Genomic DNA, 12,581 nt, shown 5'->3' on the forward strand with positions numbered 1-12,581 from the left:
TCTTTAAACTACTGTCGATGCAACGTCACCAGGCAACAAATGCTAGCAGAATCACCCTGAAGTGACTTGGGGAGAGAGAACGCCATCTAACCCCACCCCCAAATATTATTTTAAGAAAGTCTTAAAAAAAGAAATAGAATAAAAATAGTCTGTAGATCACTAGATTTAATATAATTGAGAGGCATCCCTATAAAGATACACAAGGTACCCATACTTATTGGTAATTCTTATAGATGAACATTATAGGTGAGTTTACTTGCTGTAGTCTGCTACTCCATCATTTTTGAATACCCCATTACTCTGTCCATCAATGGAAAGAGACCACTATCGAACCAAACACTGACAAAAGCCAAAATACAAAAAGTTTGGTCATACAGCACTTACTGTGGTGCATACAATCTGAATTTGTGCACACACTGCAAAAGAAAAGTATAGGATGTGCACAGAGCAGATAGAGACAGTAAATGAAGAGGAAAAGGCATATGAGGATTATGGGGGATTGTAGACAAGGCCGGTGCTTCATTTAATATCTCTAATATTTCTCTGGGAGCAGGCCTTCTTTTAAGCCTCCCCTAAAGAGGTAAAAGAAGTGCGTGTGTGGGAAGGGGGTTATAATAATATTCATTTCAGACGAGTTCAGGTTGGGGTGCTTCAGCACAGTGTGTTCTCTTAACTCTCTCAAGCTCCTGCGAACAAAGCCCTCAGTCTGCCCAACTGTTTAAAATAGCCCAATCTACGTCAAGCCTAATTTGCACTGGAGGGGAAAAAAAAAAAATCCACTCAATTGCCAACCAGTCTATCACTGAATGGAGCCAAATGTAAAGCACCTTTATTCATTTTAGTACAGCCACTGTGAACAGGGAACTGATAGAGAGCATAAATGAGGAGTACATGCCACTCAATCTCTCTTTAAATACTAGTTCTCAGCTAACTTTCTCCTGGTTGACCTCAGCATGGGGATCATATTTTTAAAGAACAAGTCTCTTAATGTTTTAAAACCTGTAGCCAGACGCCGTAGCCTGGCTAACATGTCTCTCATAAAGAGACAGAGCACAAAAAGAGCTTAGTGTGTTCACAACGATGCTTTTACCACTCCGCAGATCGATTACACAGAGTGGAAAGCATGTTCCATTTGATAAATACGGCCGGGTCACGAACTCCGCTACAGTCAAAAGTGAAGATGTGTCTTCGGAACCTCAGAACAACAGGAATGGGAAAAACTCTGGTCAGTCAGATTCTTTTAATTCTGGTGACTAATCGGTCATGTGCGCCACCGACTGCAAACTCATGTTTTTTTTGTGTCAGAGGTCACTGAGACTGAGGTCTGGAGGACTGTCTGAACCTCCCCCCACCTCACCAGCTATGCCATCGTGGTTGCTCTCAAGTCCACTGCCAGCATCACTGAGGTCACTCCCAGAGAGGCTAAAGTGTGCACCTCGTCTACGGCTTCTTACTTTCGGAGCTAAAAAAGGAAGAAAAAAAAAAAAAACAAGGCTGTTATTCACAAGGCTGTTATTACTGGACTGTAGGAGAAATTGACATTTCTTGACCGAAAAATTATTCCTAAAGAATTTACTATCTATAGGAAGTGATTCAGTGAATAATGAAAGCTCACTTGTGTACTCTATAGAGAGATATGACAAGAGTACAGTAGTTCAGTTAAAACCGGGCAACCTAGAAAAGTGGGCTTGGGGCCAAAAGGGGGGCCAGTTCAATCCCCTGAACTGGCAGAAAGTGGAGTAAAGAAATAAGGCTTTCTCCTCCCTCAACATCCACTGTTCTCTCACTGGCCTAATTTACTTGTGTGAGCATGCATGCATTTCTAACTCAAAGATGTTTATTGTTTCGATATCAATCACAATATTTTACAAAAAGCTTCTATAAATTTACGATGGATATTATCTGTAACTGTCCAACACTGAACAACTGATGCAATGCTTAAAATAAGAAAGGAAAGTTGTTGAATGAAAATGATAATGTTGGGGGAAATAAACGTGCAATCACAGGTTACATCAAATATCAGAAAAAATAGAACATATAAACAGTCATAGCAAAATATTATATACACCTACCTAATGGAAGTAACCACATGGATAACACTAGTGAGCCATTGCGGCATGAGCTGTATTAGGTGACGGTAGGTGTTCACTATTGATGTTAACTGCTCACTGAAGTAGTCGTTCCCCTCTAGCATAAACGTCCCATAGGGCACCACTGTTCTGCCGCTGCAAGGCACTCAACATGTGAGAAGTCCATTCTCGGTACACCTTCACTACAGCGGCTCTAGAGCATCCCACAAAGTTAGAGGTTTCCAAGATTCTACCACCCTTTGCACAGTACCCAATCACATCTTTCAAATCCTTTGCCTACGATGATAGTTTTGCACTGAGCTACAACTGATTGGTATGCTCACGAGTGGTACAGAGCAATTGACGTGCCACAGTAATTCCCACTATTAGGTAGGTGTTCATAATATTCTGATGCGACTATGTAGAAGTGCATATTTCATTGGCTTTCAGGTTGGTGGTGTAAGAAAACATCATCAATATATCGATAAGTATTGCAATATTATGTTTTGTAATACTGTATTGTTTCTCATACATGGTACTGATTTTATAATGAACAGTTTACGAAGACACATGGCAGACAGTGGCTACAATGAGACAGTGGCTTAAAAAAAAGAAAGCAATATATCGCCTTGTTCACAGTATCGATATGAATATACTGAACTCCTGTCCCTTGATGCATATTGAATTGCCAGGTTCTTTGCCAACACCGCTCTATTTAATTATAATCAATTCTGAACTTGATTTTAAAATGAACAGAGCTGAATTGAGATTTGCAAAAATTTGATCCTGAACTTTTATAATAAATGCAAATATGTTTGCGTAGGTCTTACAAGTGTCCCTATCAGGTCATCACAGTGCAAACATACAGTAGGTCTATGACTGCCCCAGTTCTGGAGAGCTCAGCACCCCTCTCCCCAAATATAGCAGGAGATGAACGAGCAGGAAATTATCTCTCCTTCCTGCTCCTGCATTAAACACCCTCAGGCAAGGCACTGCAGAACTGAAGCAAATTATTACTACAGGAAACAGAACTACTAGCTCTGTGTGCACCAAGTGAATGAACGCATCAACAAAAACACACCAGCACCAGGTAGCAGTGTGTTTGAAAATATATATTTCAATATCTTTGTGTTAAAAATACTGCAGCTTGTGAGTAAGCACACAAGTGTGTGTATGTGTGTGTGTGAGTCTGTGAGTCTGTGTGTGCATACTTAGGTCTTAGGGGACATTGCTGAGCTCCATATTTGGTGCAACCAGATGCTCTCATTGGAGACAAAATATGACTCAGACAGGAACAGTGCCCAAGAAAGGCAAGGGCCTTGGCAGTGTTAGTAGAGAGTGCCATTAAAACACACATGCCAAACATCCCTCTAATGATCTTAATTAACACACTGTGGATCTTAGCTTCATGTACAACAATAACAATAGCACACACCCCTCAATAGCAGCACTACAACTATAAATTAGATAACCTTGTACTTTCTTATGCAAAAGCTTTGCTGTTTTATGTAATTTTGTATGTTTTTGTCAGGGTTATTGAATCTTTTTGTGACTGTCCATGTACTACAGATAAAGATTAGCCCAGATGTTAGCAAAACCTAACAGAAATCTTTTATTTCTCATGCAGTGTTCTTGATTTTCTGAATAAACTACAGTAAAGTAGTCAAGTAAAGCTAATATGGCCACAGTGACAGATGCACTTGTCTGGCTGTGTGTTTGTTGCATGTGGGCACTGTACTTGTCTCTGTTTAAGCTCCTTGTTCCTCTCTCTCTCAAATTGGTCTCCTTATGCAGCTCTTTATTTGCCTCTTTGTCTCTTTCTCTGAGCTATTTTTGGGAAGTTGACACTTGGTGGGGTGGCATGTTTGTGGAGGGGGGGGGTGAGGAGTTAACACCACCTCATCCTGGAGCCTGCCTACAAATTCTTACTGTCATTTTCCAGTCTAACACGGCTTTAGTGCTTCATCACACTGGCAGAGTTATTACAGTTTTAACTGTTTCATTAATTTTTTATTTTGTTTTTGGAAACACAGACAGATGCAATCTCTTTAGCTAGCTAACCGCACATTGCACAAAGAGGACGCTACAAGGATGGCAAAACTATCCGTCAGAAAAAAAAGCTACAAATTAAAATATTCTTTGTACAGTGCTAATAACTAGAAACACCCCGATCAAGAAACTGACTATCCCTTGATGCTGATTATCGGCCGATACAGATCTGATCCAATTTTTGTGTTTCTGTAAATAATACAGCCCCACAAAGCTGTGCAGTAAACAGCAGTAAAATCTTTAGTACCAGTTTCTATAATGAGACAGATCTGATCTACTTTGTTTGGAGCAACTCTTTAAACTGTTTTAAATTCTATATTGTTTAATATCTTACAGTCCAGTCTGACTGACCCACCTGACTATTCAGCTCCCAGTTTCTATACAACTCTGCAGTCAAATCATTTAGTTTAGTCTCCTCCTCAGTTCTGAATTCTATAATGGTATAAAAATGTGGTGTTGCAGAACTACAACAAACTGGGTGGTTTTTGGCAGCGCAAACAGCAGAAAATAGACCACCTAACAAACTCTCTACCTGCTGTTCTCTCGTTTACAGCGAGTCTCTGAGCTAAAAGTTTCCCTCTTCCACAAACTGTCCGTTCCACCTTAAATAATGCAGCAGCTACATTCTGCTGTTGAAATGGACTCAACCTAACTTTAGCTTTTGTTTTGGCCGCTAACTGTTAACATCGCCGCACTAATCAGTTCAAACTAAGTTCTGTTTAGTTTTCCACACTGGAATAAAGTCCCAGATGAACTCTGTCTGAGGTAGCTTTCCTAAAAATAAAACGTTTGTCTGCAGAAGCTAAGGATCATGTCTAGTAATGGCAGATTTCCGATCCATTAAAAATTCCTGGATCGGGATTGAGTCCCTGGATCGGCTTGGGACATGCCTACTAATAATAAAGCTATGCTATTCAACTGTGAGCCCTCTGAGTGACATAAATCAGAGCAGAGTCCTCCATAATAGGAAAATAACAATTTAAATGCAAAATAACTGGGTTTTAATGACATGAGCATTTTTCACCCCTACCAAATACACCAAAGATACATTAAATAACTTCAAATTCTAAATGAATTTCATTCAGTTTCAAAGTGCATTAATAGTTTAATACAGTTTTGTTTATAATTTCTGAAAACGGTTCTAGATCTTTCAGAGTTGTTAGCTTTGCATTTCATAAATAAACTGTTGAAAACTGGACCCCCTGCCCTGTACATTTTAGTGGTTTTCTGCTGTAACACTACCTTCAACTCAGGAAGTTCATGTTATGTAGCTGATCAGGTGTGTTGGGAGCAGGGACAACACTAAAACGTGCCAAGCTGAGGGCCCTCCAGAACCAGGGTTGGAAACCCCTGCATTAAAGCACTAAAACTATAATAATACCTAGAGAATAATGGTAGCAAAAATAGTAATTACAGGATGGATCTAAAGTGCATGTTCAATTCAGAAAAGATGGTGATTAAACTAGTCATAGCAGCCACACAAGTAAACATTTCAGTAATGGCCAACAGCAGCTGACCTGCATTTAATTTCACACAATCAATCCGAACCAAAAGCCTTGTTTAGATGTTTGTGGCTGTCTGTGTGTCTGGTTTAATGTATGTAAACAATACCACAAATATTTGGATTAGTACCAAAGACTACTCAGAACTAGGTAGTCCAAAAATTCATGAGGTAAATATTTATACTTAGGATGTAAAAATAAATAAATAAGTAAATATGAAAGACTGTTGGCCATATTGTAACATCCTAGCGTGCACAATTATTATTGAATTGCATGTGAATTATCATGTGTCTGCTGCTGCCTAACCTGATTCTCCGAGCCAGGATGCATCCAGATCATCCGAGCTAACCTCTCCAAGACTAGGGGTGGGGCTAAAGTCGTCTTCAGAGTCCGACAGCACTCGTCTCGGAGGACTTGTCTCCACAGCAACTGCTGATGCTAAAGGAGCTGGGGAGAGAATGCAGGAGGTGAAGGAGGAGGCAGTCAGCAAAATGAGCAGAGAGTGTCACACTTGTGAGTTCGTGTTGGCATGCACGCATGTGTGTGTGTTACTTGATTTGCGCAGCACTTCTGCAGGTGTGGAAAGTCTGTCTCTCAGGATCAGGCCTCTCACTTCATCCTTCATTTCAGATACTGTTAGCCTAAAAATGTGGGCAGTATGTGGACAATTTTAATACAACAGAAGAAAAACTACATCACTGAAAAACTAACTGAGAGTTAATAAATCACTGTACATTCTGGGACCCATTACCCTGGCACACATTGAGGTATTTTCAGATATTTCTTTCAAGTACATATGATTGCCGTGACTTGTCGGTGCTCCAACAGCACCGACAGTTACTGAGGAATATCACTCCTATACCAGGAAAGCTCTAGAAAGGTTTCTCCTGCCTTCCCTTGCAGACCCTGGACTAGGCTTGGCAACCACTAGTATATTGATACGAGTGTGTGCATACCTGAGCTCTCGCACTTCTTGCTGTGTGTGCTGGTACTGGGAGACAGTCCTGGCCAGTTCAAAACTGTGCGTGCGGTAGGAATCTGTAAGGTTCTCCAATGTCTGTAAACACAGATCCAACAGGAATACATCCATCATGAGCACAACAATCACCACAATAACCAATCAGTCAAACTTTCAAATTGATCCCTGGGGAGGGTGATAATGTTTGAGGCATATTTTGGACAACATTATCCAGTTGTAGAAGCTGACCCTTTTTTCCGCTTCACTTTTTTGATCATGCTTTTATTTAACATTTGCATCCTGGATTTGCTGATATTTTGTAGAATCCATTTTCCCTCCACCTGTGTAATATTGCCAATGCAACTAGTGACAGCTCAACCCTAAAATATGGAAAATACACCCAGATGCTTTACAGCTGGCCAGATTCTTGTCATACAGCGCACACAGATTTTTGCTGATTGTAGCCAAAGAGCTGGTGCATTTCCTCTGGCTTCTTTAGATGTTTGCAGGTAGCTCTTCTTCCGGGGGCTTAGGAAGACTTCAATGCTGCACACTGGTACAGTGCACTACTACTCTTCAGCTACTCTTCTCTAATCAGTTTTGACTGTCTTTCATACCAGCATAGGAGCAGTTCTCGGTGACAGGTTTCTGCCTGAACTGCCAGTTCCCAATAATATTCCGTACTGTAGAAATAGCATGCTAAAAAACCTTGGCTGGCTTCTTATAGCCTTCCTTTGCTTCAGTTACTTTTATTTTCAGATCTTTAGACGGTTCAGGAGCCCATGTTTGATTGAATGTTCTTCAGAAAATGTATAAAGCTTGGAAATTTTATTTAGCTGACAGTTTCAAATTATAGTTGGTGACATGCCTCAAGTCTAATTTTGTGACTTGAGATTTGTGTAAATATATATTTGTATATGTTTACCAATTTTCAATACAAATAAAGAAAGATATAAACTGTAACTAATATTACATCAAAATCCTATTTGAAATTACACAACCAAGGTTGCATGGTTTGGGAGTTGAGGATGGCGTGATCAATTAGACATGCAGTTAATCTGACAATTGGTGGTGTATGAGATTGCAGTCTCTAGCCAATGTAACAGCAAGATGCTGTAAAAGCAAAACATGACTTAGCTGACAAAATGCATTTGGGATGAGAAAACTGTGAATCTGATTTCGTACCAATCTGTCGCTTAAAGACTGTGAATGTTAATAGTTTAGCACTGCTGCGGGACATTCAGTACCTTGCAGCTGCGTTCATACTGCCTCCTTGTTTCTCTTGCCTCCGACTGCTGTTGGTACATATCCTCCTCTTGCCTTACTACAAAGACACAACCAAAAAGTTCAGAGTGCAGTACATCACCATGCCCATTCATCATCAGAGACATGAGATAGCAAGTGTGTGTACACACATGTATCTGAGTGCAGCAAGATGGTTTAATGGTGCCCTTCTTAGTTTTTGTTTGTGTATGTTGGCTAAGGGTGCAGTTTGGCCAGCTCAGTGTTTTTGTTGGCTGCAGCGCTAGGGTCCTGACACCAAAATATGGTGGGACAGCACTGCAGTAGGCTGTCCCATTAAACAACACACATTACACTTAATTGTACACTAATTGACATGCTGAAAACGTAACAAAGTACTAGTAAGAAAAGTAAGAAATTCACAAATTTGTTCACAACATAAAAATGATCACACCCACCCAGCCTTCACCCAATCATTAATCAGCCAAGACATGCAGGTATATTTTTTCTTGTGTAGTTTTGTTTTGGAGCTACAAGGCTAATGTAGTAATGATGAAAGCTTACAATATGCCTCAAACCATGTCAAGTTACTAAACAATCTCAACCACAGATTAATTATATTCATTCATACACTGATCTATAAAACTATTTATAAAGCATATATATTTGTTTATGATTGCCGCTTCTACAGTTTGAGCAATGAGATGAATGTTTGCCCATTTACATAAATAACTTTTAAACAACCCACATAAGCAAGTCTTTTATAAAATACTTAATCTAAGACAGTTTAAGGCAACATTGGTCCAAGAGATCCAGACTATTTCCAGCAGAAAGCACTTTCCAAACTAAACACATGCAACATTCTGATCCAAATCAACAGGATTAGTGAAAACTTTTGAATTAATTCATTTTAAACAACAAATTAATTTTAAACCACAGCATGCCGTAAGTATAACAGTATAACATCTGCACAATAAAATCTACAGCGTGTTCTTAAATTTAAATGAGTTGTATGGATTTCTTCCTCCATTTCTTTGGAAGGCTTAGTTTGAACATGTGTTACAGGTAAATCTGCAGTGTAGAGTGTGTCGGTCAACAAGACGGTGATTAAAACATCAGTGTGAATTTTGAACTTAAACACTCACAAATCAATTCACAAAAAACACTGGTGGAAAAATAAATGGGACGTTTAGAAATATCTGTCCAAATACCATCAAAGCTCTTTGGTTTTCCATTTGAAATGTTACATTTTACCCTGTTAGATTATGCCGTGCTTTCCCTTAATCTTGTGCAAACAATTGAGACACACAATATTTAACCTGCCTTCACACCTGTGCAGGAGTGATGTGCCACTGAAAGTGATTCGATTTGGAAATGGTATAAATAAACTAAATTCAAGCCAAAATTTTAGAATTAGTCCCATGAACATAAGCACAGGCTAATTTCAATAGGAATGTATGGTTGTAAATTAACTTACTGAGTTTGTTTTTAAGCAGGTCCACCTCTCTCCTAAGCTGTTCCACCTCTTCCCTGCGCAGCTTGGAGCTGAAACTGAAGCCAAACATCAAATGCCGTTACAAACATCAAACAATTCAATGCAACACGCTAGAATTATATTTCCATTATATCTGTCCGGCAGACTGAAAACATGCCCAACTGCACTTTTTTTTTTTAGCCGTGAGCAAGAGTCTCCTAAAAGATCAAGAACGGTTATCTGTGCTGTTGAAGGACAGGTAACATTTCACCACACACCTAAATGCTAACGCCCCTAGCCAATGCAACTGACCTTTCCTCCTGGTTGCCTAGCGACGTGGTCCTGTCAATGTGGCCTCTGAGGCTGCTCAGTTCTCGTCCCACTTCTCTCTTCCACTGCTCCAGTCGTCTCTCTGCCCCGGGGTCCTTCTCTCCATCCCTGTTCCTCTCGCGCTCTCGCGCCCTCTGCCTCTCCCGGTCCTCCAGTTTCTCCTCCAGCCTCCTCACCTCCTCTGGAAGTGTGAAAAACAAAGATAGTCTAGGTGTGTGTTTCTAAAAACTGAGTGAAAAAAAAGTGACAGGTGTGCAAACCCCATAGGTAGGGTTAACTGTAAGGGGCTAGTTGTAACAGTCAATAAGAAGTCATTGTGAAATCATTCAGCACAATTCTATGTTCAAATTTGACAAAGTTCGCAACCAAAATACATAATGCATTAAAATATAAAGGCGAATGTATCAAACAAGGCATTTACACTTTTCTGACCAAAACACTTAAGAGACAATATTTAAAATATATTTTAATGCAATATATTTACATTACATCTATAGTTCAGTACTGATTAATCTGAAACATTCATTTTAGTTTATAATGGGAAATTACAACTTATTATTTTTAAAAACCCAACACAACTAAATCCACTGCATGGAGGTTGTACTTCAGTCTGGTTAGTTTTCAATGTGAGTTATGTACATGCAACCAAATAATAATGTTATATGCACACAGATTGTATGTGTTGCCAAATGTACATTTTAAAAACTTACATACATACAACACGGAAGGCGACTCAAGATGAAAGAAGTTCAACATATTTAACAATCTCAGCAGACAGTGTGACTATATACTAAGAATAATACTAATGAACACAAATGCAGCAAAAAGGACCAAAAATTCTGGGCTGGCAGACGTTCAGTAAACATATACACATCAGTGATGGCAAACATACCGGCCCAAATAAAGGTTATAATCATGTAGAAATCATGTTATATCATGTTATGAGTTCAGTCGCTTTTAAACAGAACTACGGTTTCCCTAAACTGCCCTAAACACTGACCTTTAGTCAGAACCAATCAAAATCTAATATTTTCTTCCAAACAGCGAAACCAGCTCAAGTTTATTAATGGAGCGACCACAGCTCTAATCCAAAAAATGTTTTTTACAGCAATGCCTCAAATTATATTTATAGTTTATGTTCTACACCATGTAAAACTGAGTGGTGTTTTTACTGCTATCTGCCTAAGAAAAGATCTGACATTCTTCAGAGATGCTCACTAGCATCATAAATAATATTTATATCATAAATAGGTATATTGGGGTGTCCTTACCATTTAGCTGACTCACACTTTTTTTTTTTAGGTGAACACAGTGTCAGGTGTTCCCATAAAACCTTGACACTGGAGTGCATGAAATGTGGCCTGTTACCTGAAATGAGCGTGCCACCCCTGATTATCAACACAACAAAGAGTGGATACTCACCTTGTAACGTCTGTATTTGTCTTTGTTGAGCATTTCTTTCTCTCTCTACTGTCATCAAGCTCTTTGTTAAGAATTCAATAGTCTGCAGAACAACAATAGCAGTGTTTTCCATCAATATGCTAACAAAGATATACATGCTGGAAAGTAAATGAACATCTGTACAGTCAATTTTTATAAGAAAAAAAAAATCTATCTTGTGCTTGTTTGCTTTCTCTTACTCTTTCTATTTCTCTTTCTCACACACACGTAGGTGAAAGGTATGAAGTGTGAGGCCAACCTGGCTGTGGCTGTGGAGCTGGGCCTGTAAGCCTGCCAGGTCTGCCCACTGAACAGCACCGCTGAGAGCTGGGGATGCCTGGGGGAGAGGAGGAACACAAGGATCCAAACCCACAGAATGACTTCTCTCCCTCACTGGATACACATCTATGAGAAGTCAGGAAATACAGGCCTTGAGTTAGATGGAAGCCATCAGAAACAAATCACATCTCATATTATTAACATGACGTCATTTACCCATCATTTACCCAAACATTAAATACAATCCAACACAGAGGAAATAAGGATGAAAATTGGGTAGACCTTCAATGTCTACTGTACACACGTCTTTGGTGCAAATCTGGGGGCTCAGACTACCTATGACTGATATAGCAAAGCACAAGTAAAGCAACCACAACACTCACATGGTAATTAAATATAATTACCTTCTCTTGCTCTGGAAAGTCGTCCATGTGTGGTAAGCCGTTCCTTGTAAAACAAAACACCAAATATTTCATTTGTGTGAAATAAATCGGCTCACGATCCTGACGATTGAACTCAGCTATAGCACAGGTTCTATTATGGCGCCATCTAGTGGTCCACGTCTGCCCCTCACACATTACCTATGCTGTCTTCACAGTGTTCAAGCCTATAAACAGCAATGAAACACTCCAAACAGAGAGCTGGATGAAAGAAATCCTAAATCTTACCCGCATTTTAGCAACACTGCCATCAGCTGCTGATATAATAGAGCTCAGCTGATTATCCCAGTTCATTTCAGTGGTCTGTGAAAACAACAGCAGAACCAGTCTTAGTAGAAGCGGATCAGGTTCTGATAAACTTAGTAGCTAGTAGCATTCAAGAAAATGAAAAAATACACAGCCCTAGATTTATCCCAAAATAACTTGACTTTGACTGCAGATTAAACGCAATTAGCTAGCTGGCTACACATTTTAAGTCTTGGCTAATCCGCCGTATCACCGGCTGAGGAGCGTTATTCACACAACTGGGTCTAACGTTAGGGTTATTGACCTACGGCTAGCTGTCAGGCTAGGCTAACTTAAACTTCATGAATTCTTGAAGTCTTCCATTCAGCCACACATACATATATTCTATTAGGGAGGCCATATAATGCCAAAATACAAGCAAAATTCAACGCTGTTAATGATCCTCTCTCAAACGAGCAGCTCAAAACTTACAACCAGCAGAGCCACAGTTTAAACCCTGGAGCCGCTTCCAAATACGTCAGCACGTTTGAGGGACGCGGCACTGACTGAGGA

General features: G+C 39.7%; 1 protein-coding gene across 1 annotated transcript; it reads right to left on the reverse strand.

Annotated features, from left to right (window-relative positions):
• Positions 1 to 803: 803 nt before the first annotated feature.
• Positions 804 to 12,542, reverse strand: LOC140557467 (uncharacterized). Its single transcript, XM_072681922.1, has 12 exons — positions 12,501 to 12,542; positions 12,012 to 12,086; positions 11,748 to 11,790; positions 11,324 to 11,469; positions 11,047 to 11,128; positions 9,607 to 9,805; positions 9,298 to 9,371; positions 7,826 to 7,902; positions 6,577 to 6,677; positions 6,173 to 6,261; positions 5,927 to 6,067; positions 804 to 1,462 (listed from the first exon to the last, which is right to left on the reverse strand). The coding sequence occupies exons 2-12, from the start codon at positions 12,075 to 12,077 to the stop codon at positions 1,302 to 1,304; spliced, it is 1,179 nt and encodes a 392-aa protein (XP_072538023.1). The 5' UTR covers positions 12,078 to 12,086; positions 12,501 to 12,542; the 3' UTR covers positions 804 to 1,301.
• Between the last annotated feature and the right edge of the window lie 39 nt (positions 12,543 to 12,581).

This window comes from Salminus brasiliensis, chromosome 1 (genome assembly GCF_030463535.1).
Source record: "Salminus brasiliensis chromosome 1, fSalBra1.hap2, whole genome shotgun sequence".
NCBI classification, from domain to species: domain Eukaryota; kingdom Metazoa; phylum Chordata; class Actinopteri; order Characiformes; family Bryconidae; genus Salminus; species Salminus brasiliensis.